At 34.2% G+C, this 18,449-nt stretch overlaps 1 protein-coding gene across 2 annotated transcripts; it reads left to right on the top strand.

Moving 5' to 3' along the window:
• Positions 1-4,167: 4,167 nt before the first annotated feature.
• Dfd (homeotic protein deformed) lies at positions 4,168-16,594 on the top strand. 2 transcript variants are annotated; one of them, XM_088038984.1, is made up of 3 exons: positions 4,570-5,256; positions 9,086-9,118; positions 14,989-16,594. In XM_088038984.1, exons 1-3 carry the CDS (start codon positions 4,602-4,604, stop codon positions 15,588-15,590), a joined length of 1,290 nt encoding a protein of 429 aa, XP_087895110.1. In that variant the 5' UTR covers positions 4,570-4,601; the 3' UTR covers positions 15,591-16,594. The 2 variants fall into 2 exon arrangements, with proteins under 2 accessions (XP_087895109.1, XP_087895110.1); XM_088038983.1 differs by lacking the exon at positions 9,086-9,118 and having other exon boundaries at positions 4,168-5,256; positions 14,989-16,593.
• Positions 16,595-18,449: the final 1,855 nt, after the last annotated feature.

The raw sequence follows: 18,449 nt of genomic DNA, 5'->3' as shown, positions 1-18,449 counted from the left end.
GAAAAAAACATGAAAAGTTTACAAAAACAAAAACCCAAAAATATGTGAAAAGCCGACTAAAGGCATGTCTTTACCATTACGGGTAACATACATGACATAAAAGTCTTTTAGTTTGATCAACATTGCATTACAAAATTCTTCATCCTTGAAAATAATATCATACAGGGTGATTTTTTTAAAACGGCAGGCGTTGTAGAATTTTTATTTATGAACCGATTTCAAAAATTTAAAAAACAAATTAAATGGTTTTTAATTTACTATAAACTGATGATTTTAAAAATTTTCTAAATGTCTTAGTATCTTTTGGGCGATATTCAACTTTCTTATTTTAAATTGGAACCCATATTTTTTTTTTCATAATTTGGAAGATATTAATTTTCTTGATTCAGAAATGTGCAATATGTTCTACTTCTACCAAAAATATTTTTTAAGAAATTAACAAAATTGAAAAAAAATAAGCAATAAAAGTTAATAAAATCTATTGCATGGTGTCAAATAAAAGAATGCCGTTATTGTAATGTCAAAAAGCAGCAAATAACAGAAAGAATCGGCATTTTTTTTTTGAAATTATTAATAACAAAAGACAATAATAATTACAAATCAGAAAAAACAACTACCGAATTTAATTAAAATACTGTTGAAACGCCATCCCGTTTTTTTCATTGCACAATTGACACCATGCACCTAGATTTTATTAACTTTCATTGCCTAAATTTTTTCATTTTTGATTTTTTTTTTAAATATTTTTTGTAAAAGTAGAACATATTACACATTTCTGAATCAAGAAAATTAATATCTTCTAAATTATGAAAAAAAAAATATGGGTGTCAATTTAAAATAAGAAAGTTGAGTATTGCCCAAAAGATACTAAGACGTTTAGAAAATTTTTTAAATCACCAGTTTATAGTAAATTAAAAACCATTTAATTTGTTTTTGAAATTTTTGAAATCGGTTCATAAATAAAAATTCTACAACGCCTGCCGTTTTAAAAAAATCACCCTGTATAAACATCCCTTTGGAGTCCAAACTATGAAAAAACAGTATTTTTTCCTCGTAACTAGCAATCGTCATTGGACTTGATAAAAATACTGATGGTTTTTGTCTAGTGAACAAACAAAATTTGATTTTTTTGCAACAATTGCCTCCTGCGGTGTCAAATTTTCAAGCTCATCGTATGAAGAGTATGAACATATGAAGAGTCCATCAATAGCCACAGTGAATGTCCAGGTTCATATTTTTAGTTGTTCTGGACAACATTCTTTCTCCTTTTCTTCTAATAACTTATACGCGCAAGCCACAGCGTGTGTATTTGTTACCCGAAAATTTGATTTCTATTATTCCTGCTGCCACCTCCGCTCTACTTGTACTGTCGCAGTTTACAAATTCAACCAAAATTACTAGCCGTCAGTCTTTTTTCTTGTTCACAGTGCCACAAAACACTGTTTCTTTGATCCGTTGTGGCCAATGAAATATTTAAAACTTTTTCCAGTCATTTAAAGTCATTTAAAAATTTCATCTTTTTCTTCTCAAAATTAAATCCTTTTAATACTCAAAAAGGTAGAATTAAAGTTTTCTGTCCACGCCGACGGGTCAAAAACTGACCACTTTTGTTATCAAATTCGGAATCAAGAATAGATAAAAGTGGCAATGATTTTCTTGATTTTTAATTTGATAATGCACCCGCCTTCGCCCGGAAATCGAACTGCATTCATTAATAAAGTTAGTTAAAGTTAGTTGACCATAATTATGCTGTAAATCAACAAATCGCCACACAAAAGAAAATAATTACGTGGCAATCTTTATTGAGGGTTTTACACTGAGGCGAAAGAAAAAGACAGACACCATTCCGAAATCGCTAAAATTTCAAAAGTTTAACCAAAACTACAGCCGCCCTAATTAATAAATTGACTTTTTTCTTGCGCCAATCGGTTTGTTTTGAAAACGTGTAGCGTTGTTACTAAGTCAATTGTTAATAAAGAAAAATATAATTTTCTAAAATCGAAAATTTTTTTTTATAAAACCAAGATATAAATCTCATAGGGTAACGTCACTACAATTTTTTGTGCTCTTTCAAACACAAAAAACCGCATCTAAAGAGCTCTTTTCGTTTTCGTACAATTTTTACATTGAAACGTCCTATCTTCAAATACGGATAGTTCAACCTTTTTGTTTCACCAAAATATTTTGACGTCAAGTTTAGTATTTCACGAATAGTTAACTATAGTGTTATTTTTGCCTAGAGTGTACATTGAAGTGCCATCGTTGACAGTTATACAAAAGTTTACATTTTTGAAAACAGTCAGTAAAATATACCAAAACTCCTTGTGTACGTCTGTATAAAGAGAGAATAAGTTTATCACGCAATGCTACAGTTAAGAATACCGAAGAAATCAGTAAGATTAACAAGAATGACGCTGGTAGAAACAAGAAATGAGGGAGTGCATTCCATTCGCGAACGACATTGCATTATTGGCAAAATGGTGGTCCTCTGAGGTCTTTCTGAGGAAATCAAGCAATTGATGGGAAAATTCGGGTTGGCAAATCGGTTCATGAATCCACTATCGCTTTATAAATGTCTGTGTGTTACTCAAATCGGAAAAAGAGCTAAAGCGGGTGGTAATAAAGTTAGAATAAGAAGAAGGATTTAGTTGGACTAGAAATTAATGAGAAAAAAACAGAATACATGGTTATGGCGAGTCCAGATAAAGAATGAGCTGGAAAATGCGAAGTAAGAGGTGGAAGAAAATATATTTTTGAAGAAGTTGAAGGCTTCGTGTTCCTATTGCAAGTAAAAAAACAGGGAAAAAAAGAGAAAGAAATAAAAGCCGGCAAGGAAAATTGAAAAAACGGAAGTTTAAGTGCCATGTTGAAATCTAAATATTGGGATGGCAGAGAAGAATTAACCAAGAGGTGTGTATGCACTCTACCCAGAATAGCCGCATATACCTATAAAGGCGCAAATAAATAGTCCTATGCAGGAGACCGATAGGTAAAATAAGAAAACGAAGACTAGGGAAACCATGGTTAGTAAAGGCCGAGGAGGATTTTGAAAGATTGGATGGAAGTTGTTAGAAACCGAGATCTTTGGATAGTGCGAAAGGTAGAATGTTTGCAGTTGTGTTGTAAATCTATGCCTACATGGCTTGTAATGCTTAACAAATAAAATATGTGTGTTTCCCAACAAGCCAATATGAACTGGGATTTTCTATAAAGCTCAAAAATTTTTACCTGAGAATTTCAAGATCTGAAATCTAGCGAATTGATCATCAAAATTTTATAACCCGTGAATTTAAAAGCCAGGACTCTTAAAAATCTAGATTTGAAGATTTAACAATATGCAAATTTTTCCTGGAAGTTTAGGACAGCCTGAAGACTAAAATCTAGAACCGACACCAGAAAATTGAACATTAAAACGTGAGAGATCGAAAGCCTGAAATTAAATTCATTGTAAAAAAAGAACTGGGAAGCCTTAGGCTCAAGAAAAATCGGTTTTATTTCAGTTTTTCTTTATTTAAAGTTATAAGTCCGCTGCCAAGTCGATTCTGAAATGACTTGTTACTCTTTAGTCCGTTTGCTGCAGATAATTGCTTACATCCATTTCAGTACACACGTCCCGCGTTTCCTGAGCTTTTAATTATCATAGCCCAAAGTAACTGGTAAAATCTTTACGTCCGCCAGTGCAAGACTGTACGAATTTTCCGAGTTGATTATTGAACCTTCTTTTGTACTTTTTCTGGTAAAAAACGAATAACTTGGATACAAAGGAACGTTCCCTCGAAAATAACGATTTCATTTCTCACCGACACTGAATAAATTGAAAAACAAATGCAATAAGCACACATTTTCGTCCTGTCACGAAATTATTAATGATAGATAAAAGCTTGGCATTTGGTGAACTGGAGACGTCGTTCGTTTCTATTTTTTGGAATGCTAATTGGTCTTGTGATCATCTGTTCGGGTGTAAACATATTCGCATAAATTTCTCGTTTCTAGAGTTCGTCCAATATTTCCGAAATATCAAAGCTCCCAAGAGACACACATGATGACGGCGCTGAAGAGTTCTTCTCGTTCTCTTTCACTCCCATGAGAACTGCGCAAGAGGAGCGTTTGATAAGCGGCGACGTGTAGAAGTAGAACCAGCCAAAGTGGGAGGAGTGTAGTTAGAAGTCGAGCTTTTCACCAACCTCCAGTTTATGCGCGGCTGGGAAGTAGAGAGGTCGTGTTTGCTCTGACGATGCCTAAAACCGTCACCAAGTGACGAAAGTGTTGAATTCGAGTATTGTGGTCAGTTGTAATGTGATGAATTTCATCGAATTATTGTTCATTTTTATGGGTTGAATAAACAGTGATCGTGGAGATTTTATTCGACCGCGTGTTGCGACTCCCCACTCGGCGCCGAAGTAGCGTCATCCATCATGGTCGGTGACGTCAGGCCCCGCTATTGGTAGTTGCACATCACGTGGTCCGATAATTGGGTGCCGAGGGCGGAGCTCCGCGTGGTAGGGGAACATAAAAAAGAACCTCTATGCAATAACCTAGTGCGTAGTAAACCCCCCACCGCATAACTCCGTGCTGAGCTTTTAGCGAGTCCGGAAAAATTAATGATCATGAGCTCGTTTTTGATGAACCCGGGGGCGGCTCTGCCGGCGTACCAACAGCCGCAGCACATGGTGGTGGACCCCAAGTTTCCTCCAAGCGAGGAGTACAACCAAGGGAGCTACATCCCATCGCCGTCGGGCGAGTTCTTCACCAACCACCACATCACTCAACAACAACATCTTCAGTATGGGTACAACCACCATCAATATGGGGCAAACATGGCCAACGGCGGCTATGGCGGATATGGTAATTATTACCATCCTCAGATCCATCATGGGCCGCCGTTACATCACCGACCGCCCGTCTTACACGAACCACAACAGGCTCTTGTGTCCTGTGGGAACCCGCAGCCGCCGGTTACAAGTTCCTCGAACATTTTGCAGAACTTAGCGGACATTACACCTAATGTTAGCCAAAATAGTGATGTGAACTCTAGTGTGTGTAGTCCTGCGTCGGTGGGACACCAAGAACGATCCTCACCTTCTGGACAGCATCTACAAGAGCTGGGGCTCAGATTAGAAGACAACGCGTCGGACGAACAGGACGACGGTGATGATGGACAGAGCTCGACGAACAACGACGAAGATGACGACGACGAAGAGACGGGGGATCGCCAGATTTACCCCTGGATGCGAAAAGTGCACGTTGCAGGAGCTTGTAAGTTTTAAAAGACTCCCCTAAATTCGCATTTTTCACTCAAAACGAGCTTCGTCTCTTTAGCCTCGTGGAGGTCGGTCTGATAAATCGCCCCCCATTTATCTAAAATCGCCGACAATCGCATTTACACTCGAATATCTCCTCTTGATTTTAATTCTCACTAAAAGCTACTAAATGTCTCTTTATAACAATGCGAATAATGTATCGGTGTAAACAACTCGTGTCTCCGAGACCACAAAGGTAGAGTTACAAATCGCCGGTCGTTTACAAATAAAAGATAATAAATTGGAAGTACTTAAGGCTTTGTGCCGGGACAAGAGTCTGGGACGAATAACTTATTGCGGTCGCATCTTCCCATGGACGTGTTTCGAACCGTCGGATTGATGATTTCTGATAAATGGGATATTTTGACTTCTTTCTCGCTTTTGGATCTCAAGACGGATTCCACCGTTTTGTGATCTTTAAACGGTCAAGTTTTGAGCGTCGATTATGGAAATGACGACAAACGTGGAAAACGAAATAAAAAAGTGTTACAAGAGACCATTTTAATGTTACGCCGCACTTGTAAGAATATAACACTGTTGTTGACAACATTTGCATTTCAAAAGCACAAATTTATTCATGATAATTCACATTGTTAAAGTCTGAAGTGTGTACGTTTAAATAAAAAAAGTCAAGTTTGCTAGTGTTATTGTTTACTTTATGAAGACTTTTTTTACACCTACCTTTGACCGGAATTTACACGGCTAATTGACAGAAATTATGGATAAACTTTAGGTAAGAAAGAATTGAATCTAAAATCGTTGAGCTGGCTCATTTACACGGTGTAATTATAGTAGCTTGTAGATTTGTCATTAAGCAGCACGTGGCAAAAACTTTTGTCAACAAGACTAATTTGTGTGTTTTTCTAGCGTCATACTTAATGAATAATGATAGACGCAAGCAGTAATTAATAGGATTGATAATTTTATTTGCATCCATTTTTTGTGATTTGGTGTAAATTTTACTCGAAACTAAGTACAAATAAAAGTTTAAAGTTTGGCCCAAAATGACAAATAATTTATTTAGGTAATTAAAGTCGTTTTTGTGTTCTGAAAAAAATTACAGCATGTAAAATTCACAGTTCCACATTCGAATCACACAAAAGCAGTCTTTCTGAACAACTAAGAATTTTGTAGAATAAGTAAATTATTTGGACGGTCCTAAAAAAATTACAAAACTAAAAAATTAAAAAAAACTTGAAACATCTTGAAGAAGCATTTTAACTAACAACGCAAATTTAACCAGAAAAATATTTTTAAATTTAGGAGTATTTTTTGTTATATTTATTATATCATCACTTATTTCTCTGCTAATTTACATTGGATCTCCTGCAAGAGAAATGTGTGAAGACTCCTCTTAAGTTGCTAAGTCCATTTTAAATTTTTTGAATCTTTATTTTCACATATTTATCGTCAAATCTGAGATTTAAAAAATTTGGGGAATGAAAACTGAATGTTTTGTGATTTTAAAATAATAACTCGTAAATGAATACAACGTTCTAACATAAAGCATAAAATAGCAAGCAAAAATAAAATAAAAAGTCCATTTACTTGAATAACTCTAGCGAACTGACCCGAAAATTAATTAAAATAAACAACTAAGAAATAAAATTATTAGTTTTAAACTAAGTACAGTAGAATCTCGATTACTCGCATGCGGATTATCTATGCTAGGGTGTTTGTTTAATTATCCATGCCTCAATTATCCGTGGATAACAAAAAACACCCAAATCGAAGATCAACTACTTCATCTTTTGCTTCCAATGTTAGAAAACTAAAAATTTGGAATTTCACGAGCAACGGTTGCTGTAATTAAATGAAATTTAAGTCAGTGTAGGAAGCAAAAAGCAAATTATGAGGTAACATTTTTGTCTTTGACTAGTAGTGTTCGCAAACATTAACAAAACCGCTTGAAATAAATTCTTTTGTCATGAAAGCCTTCATAATTGAGGAAACTGAAAACTCAAGTAGCAGAGAAAATTTTGGGTCTAAAAAATGAAGAAGCACCAGATTTTTTTTTACTACAAAATAGTTACTTTTATGTAATGTCTGAAAGTTGATTGTTTCAATTTTCTTTCAATATTTAAAATTGTTATTATTTAGATGTTGATAACTTTTGTTAAAGTACAAAACGTTCCAAATAATTCTGTTGCCATAAACGTATATTTATTTAACAACTCGATTATCCGTGTTTTTTTTTATTATCCGTGCAGGCCCAAAAAGCTCGAATAATCGAGGTTTCACTGTATTAGTTCCGAAGAAATTTCTGAAAAAATTACTTTCGATTTCATTTTTTCATGTCCGTCAGCAAAGAAGATTCTCAAAATATTTTATTTAGAATGGCACTAGCGATAGCATTAAAATTACGTTAAAACTTATTATATGTCTAGAAACTACTGTAAACTGCATGAATTTTTCAATGAAAACAAAAAGTTTTAACTATCCGAAAATTCAATGATGCATTGCAATAAAAAATTGATATAATAATTATTGGGTCATATTCAAAATTTCACATGCTTTAGTGATGACTTCTTATTTTCTCCTGTACAAAATTAAAATGCAAGTTTCAGTTGCTTTCCGAGAGCACAAATTTTGCATGAGATAAGATCAACTTTATCGAAGTTGATCAATTGATTTTAAATAAAATAATTGAACAACCATATGCAGATAATTTAATGATTTTAAGATTAATCGCGATAAAGTTGATCTTATCTTGCGCTGAATTTTTAAAATTGCTGCCTTTTCCTCGTTTGCTTTTTACTAAAATCAAACAAAACTGATTGTTTATTATTAATCGTGAATGAATTAATTTGTCAGTCGGATAGTTTGGGTGACCAATTCAGAAACATTTTGTGTACACTTTAATTGAATCCAGTGAAATAAATGTGAACTTAATTGAGCGAAATTGATGATTTTGTAAATTAAAGAACTGGGATTTGAAACCGTCCATTTCGTTTTTGTGGTTTCCACTTTCCAATCTTTGCATTCAGTCTAATGCATTTTTAACCACAGTAAGCAAATCATAATTTCAAACCAGCATTTACTCACAATAGAAAATTCAAATTCCTATACCTCGAGGACAGAACAAAATTACACCGAAAACGTGATGACTTCATTTGCCTAAAATTACCTTTTCTTTCATTCCAACAATTCCCATTTATTACGACAAACGTGTGTGACATAATAAAACGAAAATTACCTTAAATATACCTCTGTGAAAGAGATTTATTGCAATTTTAAAGTCAGAGATTTGAGATACGATAGTATTTTAAAAGTTACTCCAGAAATGCATTTATTATCGTTAAAAGTTTTCTGACATTTCCTGTTTTACGTGCGTGCGAGACTAATAGTTTTAATTTACATCATCAAGTGATTTTGGTATTGATTGACCGACGGTAATTAATGATTGAACTTGGGAAAAAACTGGTTCGGGCATATATGAACGAGGTAATAAAAATGCGTAGATTCGTAGATAATATTAATTGTCTGTGTAAGAAACGTGTTAAAGTCTTTAATAAAAGTCCCTGTCGACTCCTTACCATTACAAGGGATCACATTTCAGACAGAAGCAGCAGTGCTACATTCGTTGGAAATTTATGAGCAGCCATAACATTAAATTACTCCAAGTTAAGGAGTAATTTGTAAGACTCCAGTCTACCACGTTGCACGTGCCGTGACGAACATTTGATACATCCTTATTACACTTATTTTATCAATCAAGAGCTGACTTTTTCTATTATGTAAATATGGTCTCGTGTAATGCCTAATATTTTTTTTCATTTTTGCAGTTTCGAATTCGAAAGAATTATCAGCAAATTGCAGTAAGTTTCTTTATCACTTTCAGTCAGTGAGTGGCTTTATGTTAAAATTCATTTAATTCTTATCGTAATTCACGTGCTTGGATGTGCAACATTTTGACATTGATCCATCACTGACTTTTGTAGTTTTAAGAGTGTCTAGTGACTTCTAGAATTTGCTTGCTAAAAACTCGAGAAAGGTAGAAACGACAGTAATTAATGGGAGACAAAAAATCGTTAAAGACTCTGATACTTCCTGGAACAGGATCGGGTTTTTTATATCTCTTTGTGTTGAGCTTAAGCAAGATGGCTGGACCACACACTCGCAAGGTTTCAGATATTCGGGTTGTCGAAAGTGAATTCTGATAAGTTTATCTCGACAGTTTTAAAAGGACAAAAAGTTGAGATGCGCGCCAATTAACGGTTTTATTATTTATTCGATCCCTTTAGTTAAATATTAAACTGGATTCTTTTAAGTAATTTAGAGACTAAAATTGCGCAATTTCCAGGCGCAAATTCTTAGCTTTCCGCGGGCACAGGTGAAATTTGCACAAATGCAATTTCGCGTAAAATTGTGCGTGAGTTAAGATCAATTTTATCGCGATTGATCTTGAATTAATCAATTTATCGGCATATGTTGTCCTGTTAATTAATTCAAAAACTATAAGGCACGTTTTAATAGTGGCGTTTTTAGACCATTTTGTGCTTAGTTTTCAGATTTTTAGACCGAAAAGTAGAAATTTTGATCACTTTGACGGTAAGAAATCAGTGGCCATTTCGCAATTAATCTTGATTTAATAACACTAGTCAACAAATGTTAGAGAAAAATGGAACTGGAAATGTGAAATGGTCTCTTGATTCTGAATCTGAAGTCTCTTTTGCTCCATCAGGTCCGGATTCAGAGATATTCTTGAAAAATTAGCTTCTAATGTTCAAAAATTTATTTCTTCACTTTTTCCTACAAACTCGCAAATTTATGGCATTGCTCGAGAAGTTTATTAAATTAGCTTTCCAACGACCTATGAAACTTATTGCTAGGGTATGAACTTTCTATGATATTTTAAAAAACTGATATCATATCCAAAAAAAAGCGGCTTTTAGTGATTTTCATTTATTACATCGATTTTTTATTGCAATGCATCATTGAAAATATTGCCTTTTTGAAACGCTGACCAGAACATTGCTATCTCTTCTCGTTTGGAAGTTACAGTATGTACAAAGAACATTGAGAAGATTTTCAAAAATATGTAAAACTATTTTTTGTCGATTTCATAAGAAAAATTAATGCCATTGCTTAAGAAATTCTAATTTTTTGATACATATTGAGTTTTATATTGACTTTAATGCTAACGCAGCGCAGAATTTTAAACAACTTCTTGATGATGAAGAGTTTCTAGTTTGCTAATGAATTAGAGGGGTGAAAATTTAAATTAAATTTTTGTATTTTTACTTAAACTTAAAATTTTTTCCGGCCAACTGGTGGCAGTAACCGATGAAAATTATCATTAATTTTACGAAAATTTTGCCTGGATGAAAAAATTATGTAGATTGGTACAAAAACGTCTTAAAATTTTTTTAAATTATAAACAACTCGACCAACAAGATGTTTACAGTTGCTGCATAATTTTTATCTATGGTTTTCCATTCGGACCACTGAAATCATGTATACAAAAACAACAATTTTGTGGGTATTCAAATTTAAAACCTTTTAAACTTAACAAAACGTGATTTTTTCTACCAATCGCTATATATTCTTTGTCATATATCTTCCAAATAGCAAGAGATAATAACTTGTTTAACACCTCGTTAGAAAGCAGAGATCTCAGCCTTTATAATGACGTATTACAACAAAAAATCAATGAACTAATTTTGGAGGTCTCTGTAAAAAAGTTTTTTGTTTTTCGAAATTCTCATCAGTTTTTTTCAAATATCTAAGAAAAATTTTACTCTTTCGGCAACATCTATTAGTTTGGTTATTTAAATACCTTTAAAATGATATATTATAGTGTTTCATGATTTTGCAAGTTGTTGAGCAAACCTGAAAAATAACAAAAGTGAATCCTGGGTACTTATTTTAAAAAATATCTCTGAGTCCTGACCTGATGGAGCAAGACGGGCTTCGGATTTAAAATCAGGAAACAAATAATTTTTGACTGTTTCAGTACAAATTTCGTACAAAATTTGTTGATTAATGTAATTAGTAGTTCAATTGACTAAACTGAAAGCCGCCTTTAGACTCCAGCTTTAAACGCAATAAAATTAATAGAAATATAACAAATAAGTACAGACAAAAAGTCTAATTTATGCTCAAAGTTTGAAACTGGTTTCCAGAGCAAACAAAGAAAATTAGGTAAATGACATTGATATAAAAAATATTTATTGACCACGATTCTGGGAATAATGTCTGGTCTGCTATGACAAAATAGAAAATCAGCTTTAATGGCTAGAAAAAAGTCTAATCTTTAAATATAAGTATTAGGTAATGTTTAATAATAATTGCGGTAATGTTCCATTACTGTAGTTTTATTCTATCAGCGTCACATTATAAAAATAGTTCAAGTAAACATGCAATTATCGATTTAAGTTTTTTATATAAAAGTTTATTTAAAGCTTAAACATAAAGTCGCACAAAAATCTAATTTTAAGAAATTCAATAAAAAAAAACTCGTCAGCCTGGCCAATTTAAAGAAGTTCCAACCGGAATTTGGCCAATAATAAAGCCCTCATGGGTATCTAGTCCATGTAGGTATATAAATTTATATCGATCCGAAGAGCAAGCCAGACGGCGCCAGACAACCAAGAGCATTTCAACTTTGTAACACCAGCACAACTACAAAAATGAAATTAATATCTAACAATAGAAAAACCAGACATAAAAACCCTAATCAATTTAAACGAAGATTCTTACAAACTCACCAGTAATTGAGTCAAGTTTTTCCAACTATTTGCTCACATTTTTCAGATAGTTGTGGTCTAAAAAGTGCTCGTCATCTCAAGCACAACCGCATAAAAAACGAATTAATTTAAGCAGTACGTTCGAATGCGATGTTAGTAGGGCTAGGTCAAGTTTGGTCCATTTTGGCTCTCAAAAATTGGATTCAAGACGCAAACGGTTTCCTGGAAGTGGTCCTGGACCACACCAAATCTTGAACTTGACCTTGGCACGGCTCAGACCGCCGGTGCAATTGTTGTTTATGTCAATAATGTGCATAATCATCGTTTGGGCAATGAGAATGCTGCTGACAGAGACTTGGATCGCTTTGTGGACGTTTCCGACGGCTAACCAAAAATTGTTACAAATTCGAAACGGATTCGATGTAGACCGTTCTAATTAAACCCATTCATATGGGTTCAGAAATATCAAGCGGATTTGTGCGCTTGAATACCGCTAATAATGATTGAGTTTTTGGGAAGAAAGTGCGCGTTTGAGACCGCCAAAACAATGACGGGCACTTTTGTGCAATTCTTTCGTAATTTCGCTAATTACGGGGTCTGCGGGTGGCGTTGTTACCAAAGATTCCAGTTCTTGAAGTAGCTTTGAACGGAATTAACAGACTTATGCAAGATGGAAGATGACTTGCACGCTCTGGAGTTGTGAATTTACAAGTTTTCAAAGTTCATTGCATGTGTGAAATGTTTGCTTGCTTTGAAAACGGTTGCTCCAACAGTGATAATTATGTAATGGGCTTGAGTGTTAATAAATAGCCAGATTCGTTGCTTTAAAACGTCCGATAATGATGGTAATTTTTCATAAACACACTTTTATTGTGTCAACGGAGAATAAAAATAGTCATATTTCTATAATCATGTTCCAGGTGTTCCAGCGATTGCTGAACATAGGGAAATAACATGGAAAAATGAATTTTATTTTTTTCCTGCTCTCTCGAACTCCCAAATGAAATTCGGTCAATGGTGGATTATTCTTTGAATGATTCTCAATCAGTCCGTATTTTTTTTAATTTGATTCTTTTACGGCATTATTAAATAAAACAAATTAAAAACGGTTAATTTCAAACTTTTCGCCGAAATGTCGGTACAATTGAAATTGGATATTTGTCATTGTGACAGTAGATCACCGTGAGTCCAAACTAACCTCACTTTTTAATGATTTGGAGATTTCTTTTGGAGGACTAACAACGATGTCTAACGTTTCAAAACTTTTTTCTTAGCCCAAATTGTTGGCTTAAGACATAAAGTCCGTTTTTATTTAAAAAAAAACACCAACATCGCAATCTTCCCCTGCATTACAACCGGCAACGTTGCCTAGGGAGATTTTTGGTGAGAAATGTTTTTTGACATTTCTAAAAATTAGGCAGTGTTTCCGTTAAAAACTTTTCTTTTACAGCCTGTTGGATTGCAAATCAAATGATTTAATAGTCAAAAGACTCGGCACAGCCTGAAAGGCCGTTTTGTGTAATCAAATTGTCAATTAGGCAGCTAACCTATTTGATTTTATCACCAAAAAGTCACCATCGCCGACGTTGCCGGTTGTACAGTGGTGGAAGAGTGCGGTGTTGGTGGTTTTTTAATAAAAAAACGGACTTTAGGTAACTTCAATCTGTGTAAAAATGTGGTTCAATTTTAACAAAATGTTGCGAGAACTTTGAACCTTTGAACTCTTATTAAAAACAAAAACACCGATGTTTGGTTTATTTGCTTCACCAAGAATCCAGATGCATTTTTGGCAGGGATTGTCAAACAGAAGAACCCAGCCAAGCATCGGTGTTTTTGTTTTTAATAAGAGTTAAAAGGTTCAAAGTTCTCGCAACATTTTGTTAAAATTTAACCACATTTTGCACAGAATGAAGTTACCTATGTCGGAAACCAACAATCTGGGCTAAGAACAAGAGTTTTGAAACGTTAGACATCGTTGTTAGTCCTCCGAAAGAAATCTCTAAATATTTAAAAAGTGAGGTTGGTTTGGACTCACGGTAATCTGCTGTCACAATGACAAATATCCAATTTCAATTGTACCGACATTTCGGCGGGAAGTTTGAAATTAACTGTTTTTAATTTGTTTTTTTATAATGCCGTAAAAGCATCGAATTTTAAAAATTACGGTCTGACTGAGAATCGTTCAAAGAATAATCCACCGCTGACCAAATTCAATTTGGAGGTTCGAGAGAGCAGGAAAAAAATAAGAATCATTTTCCCATGTTATTTCCCTATGTTCAGCAATCGCTGGAACACCCGGTAAAGTCCATGCATAATCCATAATTCATTAATTGAACTAAAGAGACTTTGCATTTTGATCCAAGTTTCGTTCTGTAATTTATTATGCCTGCCAATTTTACAATTACATCCGCATTATTATATTGTTATAAATATTTACAACGATAATTTGCATTCGTTGCGTAAGAAAGCATAATTACACGTGAAAATGCGTGTCAAACAACAGCACTGACAACGTAATTGTTTGGAATGAGAATGGTCATTATTCTGTCTATTCAACTTAGTGGTACGATAATTTGCAAATCGACTATTGTTCTTAATTTTTAAATTGGCAGATTATTGAGAGGTGGGGTGATTTTTATTACCTCACAAAGGGAGATTTTTATTTCCGTTCGTTTCGTGGGAAATGAATAAGTAATGCTGTCACGATTCTAATAATTCAAAGTAAATATTTGAAAAGCTGCATGCAAGAGTCTATAATATTTCAGAGATGTCCAAACTAATATAAAATGTACAAGACGTCATTTACCCATTTCCATTCCGTAATGCGTTTTTAATGATAACTAAAGCATAAATCAATTTTTGTGGATAGAACATACAGTAGAATGCGTGTTTATTGCCAAATTCTCTTTTATTCCATTCGTATTGATTATTGATTCATTTTGGAGCCGCATACAAAATGGTCGCTAGACTAAAACCGACTGAATTTTTCTTTCTTTCAGCAAATGGTACGTTCGCCCCAGGCATGGAACCGAAACGCCAACGCACCGCCTACACCCGCCACCAAATCCTCGAGCTCGAAAAAGAGTTTCATTACAACCGCTACTTAACCCGTCGAAGACGCATCGAAATCGCTCACACTTTAGTCCTGTCCGAACGCCAAATCAAAATCTGGTTCCAAAACCGACGAATGAAATGGAAGAAGGATAACAAATTACCCAACACGAAGAACGTCCGACGAAAAACCAACCCCGCTGGAGTCACGACGACCACGACCAAAGGGGGCAAAGTTCGAGCCAAAACACAAAACACCACTCCGGCCAATAACAATGACAAACGGAAAAACAACAACTCGGGTCGGGAGATGGAAGGCTTGGGGGAGAACATGCTGGATATGTCTTTGACGGGACACCAGATTTCGTCGCATTCGCACGCGCACCCTATCTCTAACTTGCACCACCCGGGGATGATGCATGGGGATCCGATGCATATAGGGGGAATGGGGCAAGCGCTCACCCCTCTGGCGACGTCGCCGGGATGCGGACCGGGACAAAGTAATCCACAGACAACCATCAAGTCGGACTACGGACTCACGGCGCTGTAATTTGTGAGTGGGGCTCAGTGGGGGTGGCGGAGAAAAAATTGAGTCGAGGGGCGAAATGGTGTGAAAATGAGGGCAAAAAATTCCGAAAATTTTGGTTTCAACGGAATATACAGGGTCACACATTTCAAAAACACATATTTTCTGTTAAAACTCGTATAATTAAAACTGTAAGAGGAAGAAAAATAGTGGCGCCGTTCACTGGAATAATAATTCTTAGAAAGTGATCAGGTTTCACCGACTTGAAAAGACTTTTCCGGCATTCTTGGTTGACATTTCACTTTACTTTTAAATAGATACAACTTCCTCGAGGGTTTCGGTCCAAAAATAAAAAACAAGTTGCAACAAAATAATTTTGAGCGAATTTCAATACCAAGTTATTTTTAATTGGATGTTTGCGACACTTGTTCCAAAAATAACCATTTCCTGTAAATTTTGGCTCATTTTCGCCGTCCTCAAGCCGCTCCATTTTCCCCTTTGACTGCTCTAAGTGTAAAAGAAGTACAATTAAGTTAATGTGAATCGAAACGCCGACAATATAAGCACATCTCGCTGTGTAAACGTGAACTGTGGCCTGGACAATGTTCTTCAGTCGGTTAATAGCGAGACTGCGATTTTATGGGTTTCATTTGATTCGAGTCAGCGTCCAAATAATCATTGTTGTAAGTTCTTTCATCCTTTATGCCTCATTTATCTGGACGATTTCTTACTTCATTGTTTGAGCGATTATTTGGGCAAAACGAGGATTTCGTTGTTGCGCCGCAACTTGTGCCATTTAATGTAAGGATTGTTTTTGTTGTTACCGTATTTATCTTTAATAAACTTGAAATACATGTGACTTTTGTGGCACGATTTTTTAGCACATGTTCCTCAGGGTAAATCCCGGTTTTTATTCTAGTTTCTCTTGTTTATTGTGCATGTATTTTTGAGGTTATTAAACCCGTGTGATCCTATGAAGTATAAAGTTCTGTAGGAGAATAGGCTGTACATATTATTATTTAGAAATAAAATGTATACTTCTATTAATTCGTTCTTTGGTTTTAACACCTTTCATAACAGGATCCTAATTAGATTCTCCAGCAATTATTTTTTTTGTTACCTACAAACGTTGATGCAATTTATTTTCTCATTACTTGTCTGTCAACTCGATACTTTTGCATATTTTAATATTCAACACACCTGTGAAAGAATTGATAGTATACCGCTACGAGCATACCTTGAAATTTGCATTTATAAAAGACTGACTAAACCTACGCATTCTCACTTCTTTTTCCAGCTCTCGCGTGACTTCTCTCCTTAACAATCTATTTGTTGAGCAATTTTACAGTGTTTCTTCTACATTTTACGTTTATTGTCGTAATTGCTAACAAATTAATACCCACCAGATTTCGAGGAACTTGGCACAATTCTCCAAGGGTTTTATTGCAACCCTTTACTGAGTGGTCAGTGGTCACTCCCCAATAATTGTCAAGATACGCTCGAGTACAGTGCTAATTGTTCTAGAGATTTACAAACCGTTCCTCTGGGATTTAGCGGTGAACGTAAATTTGTCAACTCTTCTGCTTATCCGCACGACAACCATAAAATTGGGACGAGAAAGAAGAGGCAGCGGCGGTGTTGTAAAACGCGGGTTCTTGGAAAATTTTTGTATAGAAATATGAAGAAAAGATAAGCACAGTTTTGACCCAAATTGGGGATTAAGAAACAGGCGATCTGCGTGTAATTGAAGTCTCTAAAGAAGATTTTAAAATTGTTGATCCGACAGAGGGAAGAATTTCGTCTTAAATTCGATAAATAAAATTTGTGAAAGAAAAGTATCGAAGTCTAATTTACTACAAATAATAAAATTAAATAAACAGAAAATAAATCGAATTATTTCGTCCTTTATTAAAATTTTATTCCAGACTTCGTTAGATCATGTAGGCCTCAAATTTGCAATTAAATTATTCGAAATAGGTAAAGGAGAAAACAATGCAGACACTTCTAGACATTTTTAAAAAATGATGTGAGAAAGCATTTAAATGTAAATTTTAAAGCTATTACAAACTCTAACGCGCAAACTGACAATTATACGTTTTTTATCTAAAAAATGTATTTCACAAACTTGTTAGTTCTACTTAGTTAAGCAGAAAATAATTTAATTATTATTTATAAAACTGTAATACATACGTTTGATAAAATCGGATTTAGAGGATAGAAATTTTGTCCTTTGAATAAAAAAATTGCAGAATTTTTAGTTCTTGTTTTAAAATTTTGTAATTTAGCACACACATTAAACGTTTTCTGGCAAAGAAATTCACCAAATTTTATTTCTTTCGGGCTACAACTGTTCCACAAAATTCTATGGAAAAAAAAAATAATTCGCACTACATTTAAAAGAAAAAATCTAAAATTTCATTTTTTTGTTCTAAAATGCTATAACTTAGTACACTTTGAAGTAATAATTGCACAAAATTTAATACTTGAAAAATTCTTACAAGTTTATCCTACAAATAAAAATTCTAACAAAAAATTATGTTTTGTTTTAAAATTCTGTATATTGAATACTCACTAAACGTCTTCGAATAAATACATTAAGAAAATTTTACTGATTTATCGTTGAAACTGTTCAACTTACAAAACTTAAAGAAAAAATAGAATTTTCAATTGACATTAAAAAAAAATTGTAAACTTTTTACTTTTTGTTCTAAAATTGTGTAATTTAGTACACTTATTAAACGAATACTAGCAAAAATGTCCACCAAATTTTATTGCTTTTACCTTCAAACTTCAAACTCATTCTTGATTCAAACTGTTAAACAGAATATAATTTCAACATTTTTTTAATTAGCACTTCTACATATAATGAAAAGATTCTAAAAT

This window comes from Gnatocerus cornutus, chromosome 6, assembly GCF_029298725.1.
Source record: "Gnatocerus cornutus isolate USDA-ARS CGAHR chromosome 6, icGnaCorn1.1, whole genome shotgun sequence".
Classification (NCBI taxonomy): domain Eukaryota; kingdom Metazoa; phylum Arthropoda; class Insecta; order Coleoptera; family Tenebrionidae; genus Gnatocerus; species Gnatocerus cornutus.
This window is presented reverse-complemented; position numbering and strand designations above follow the sequence as displayed.

Excerpts from the sequence above, each read along its gene's own strand:
- Dfd (XM_088038984.1), top strand. The coding sequence starts at position 4,602 with ATGATCATGAGCTCGTTTTTGATGAACCCGGGGGCGGCTCTGCCGGCG. Across the intron at positions 5,257-9,085 it reads AGTGCACGTTGCAGGAGCTT|TTTCGAATTCGAAAGAATTA; the intron begins GTAAGTTTTAAA and ends TCATTTTTGCAG. Across the intron at positions 9,119-14,988 it reads AGAATTATCAGCAAATTGCA|CAAATGGTACGTTCGCCCCA; the intron begins GTAAGTTTCTTT and ends TCTTTCTTTCAG.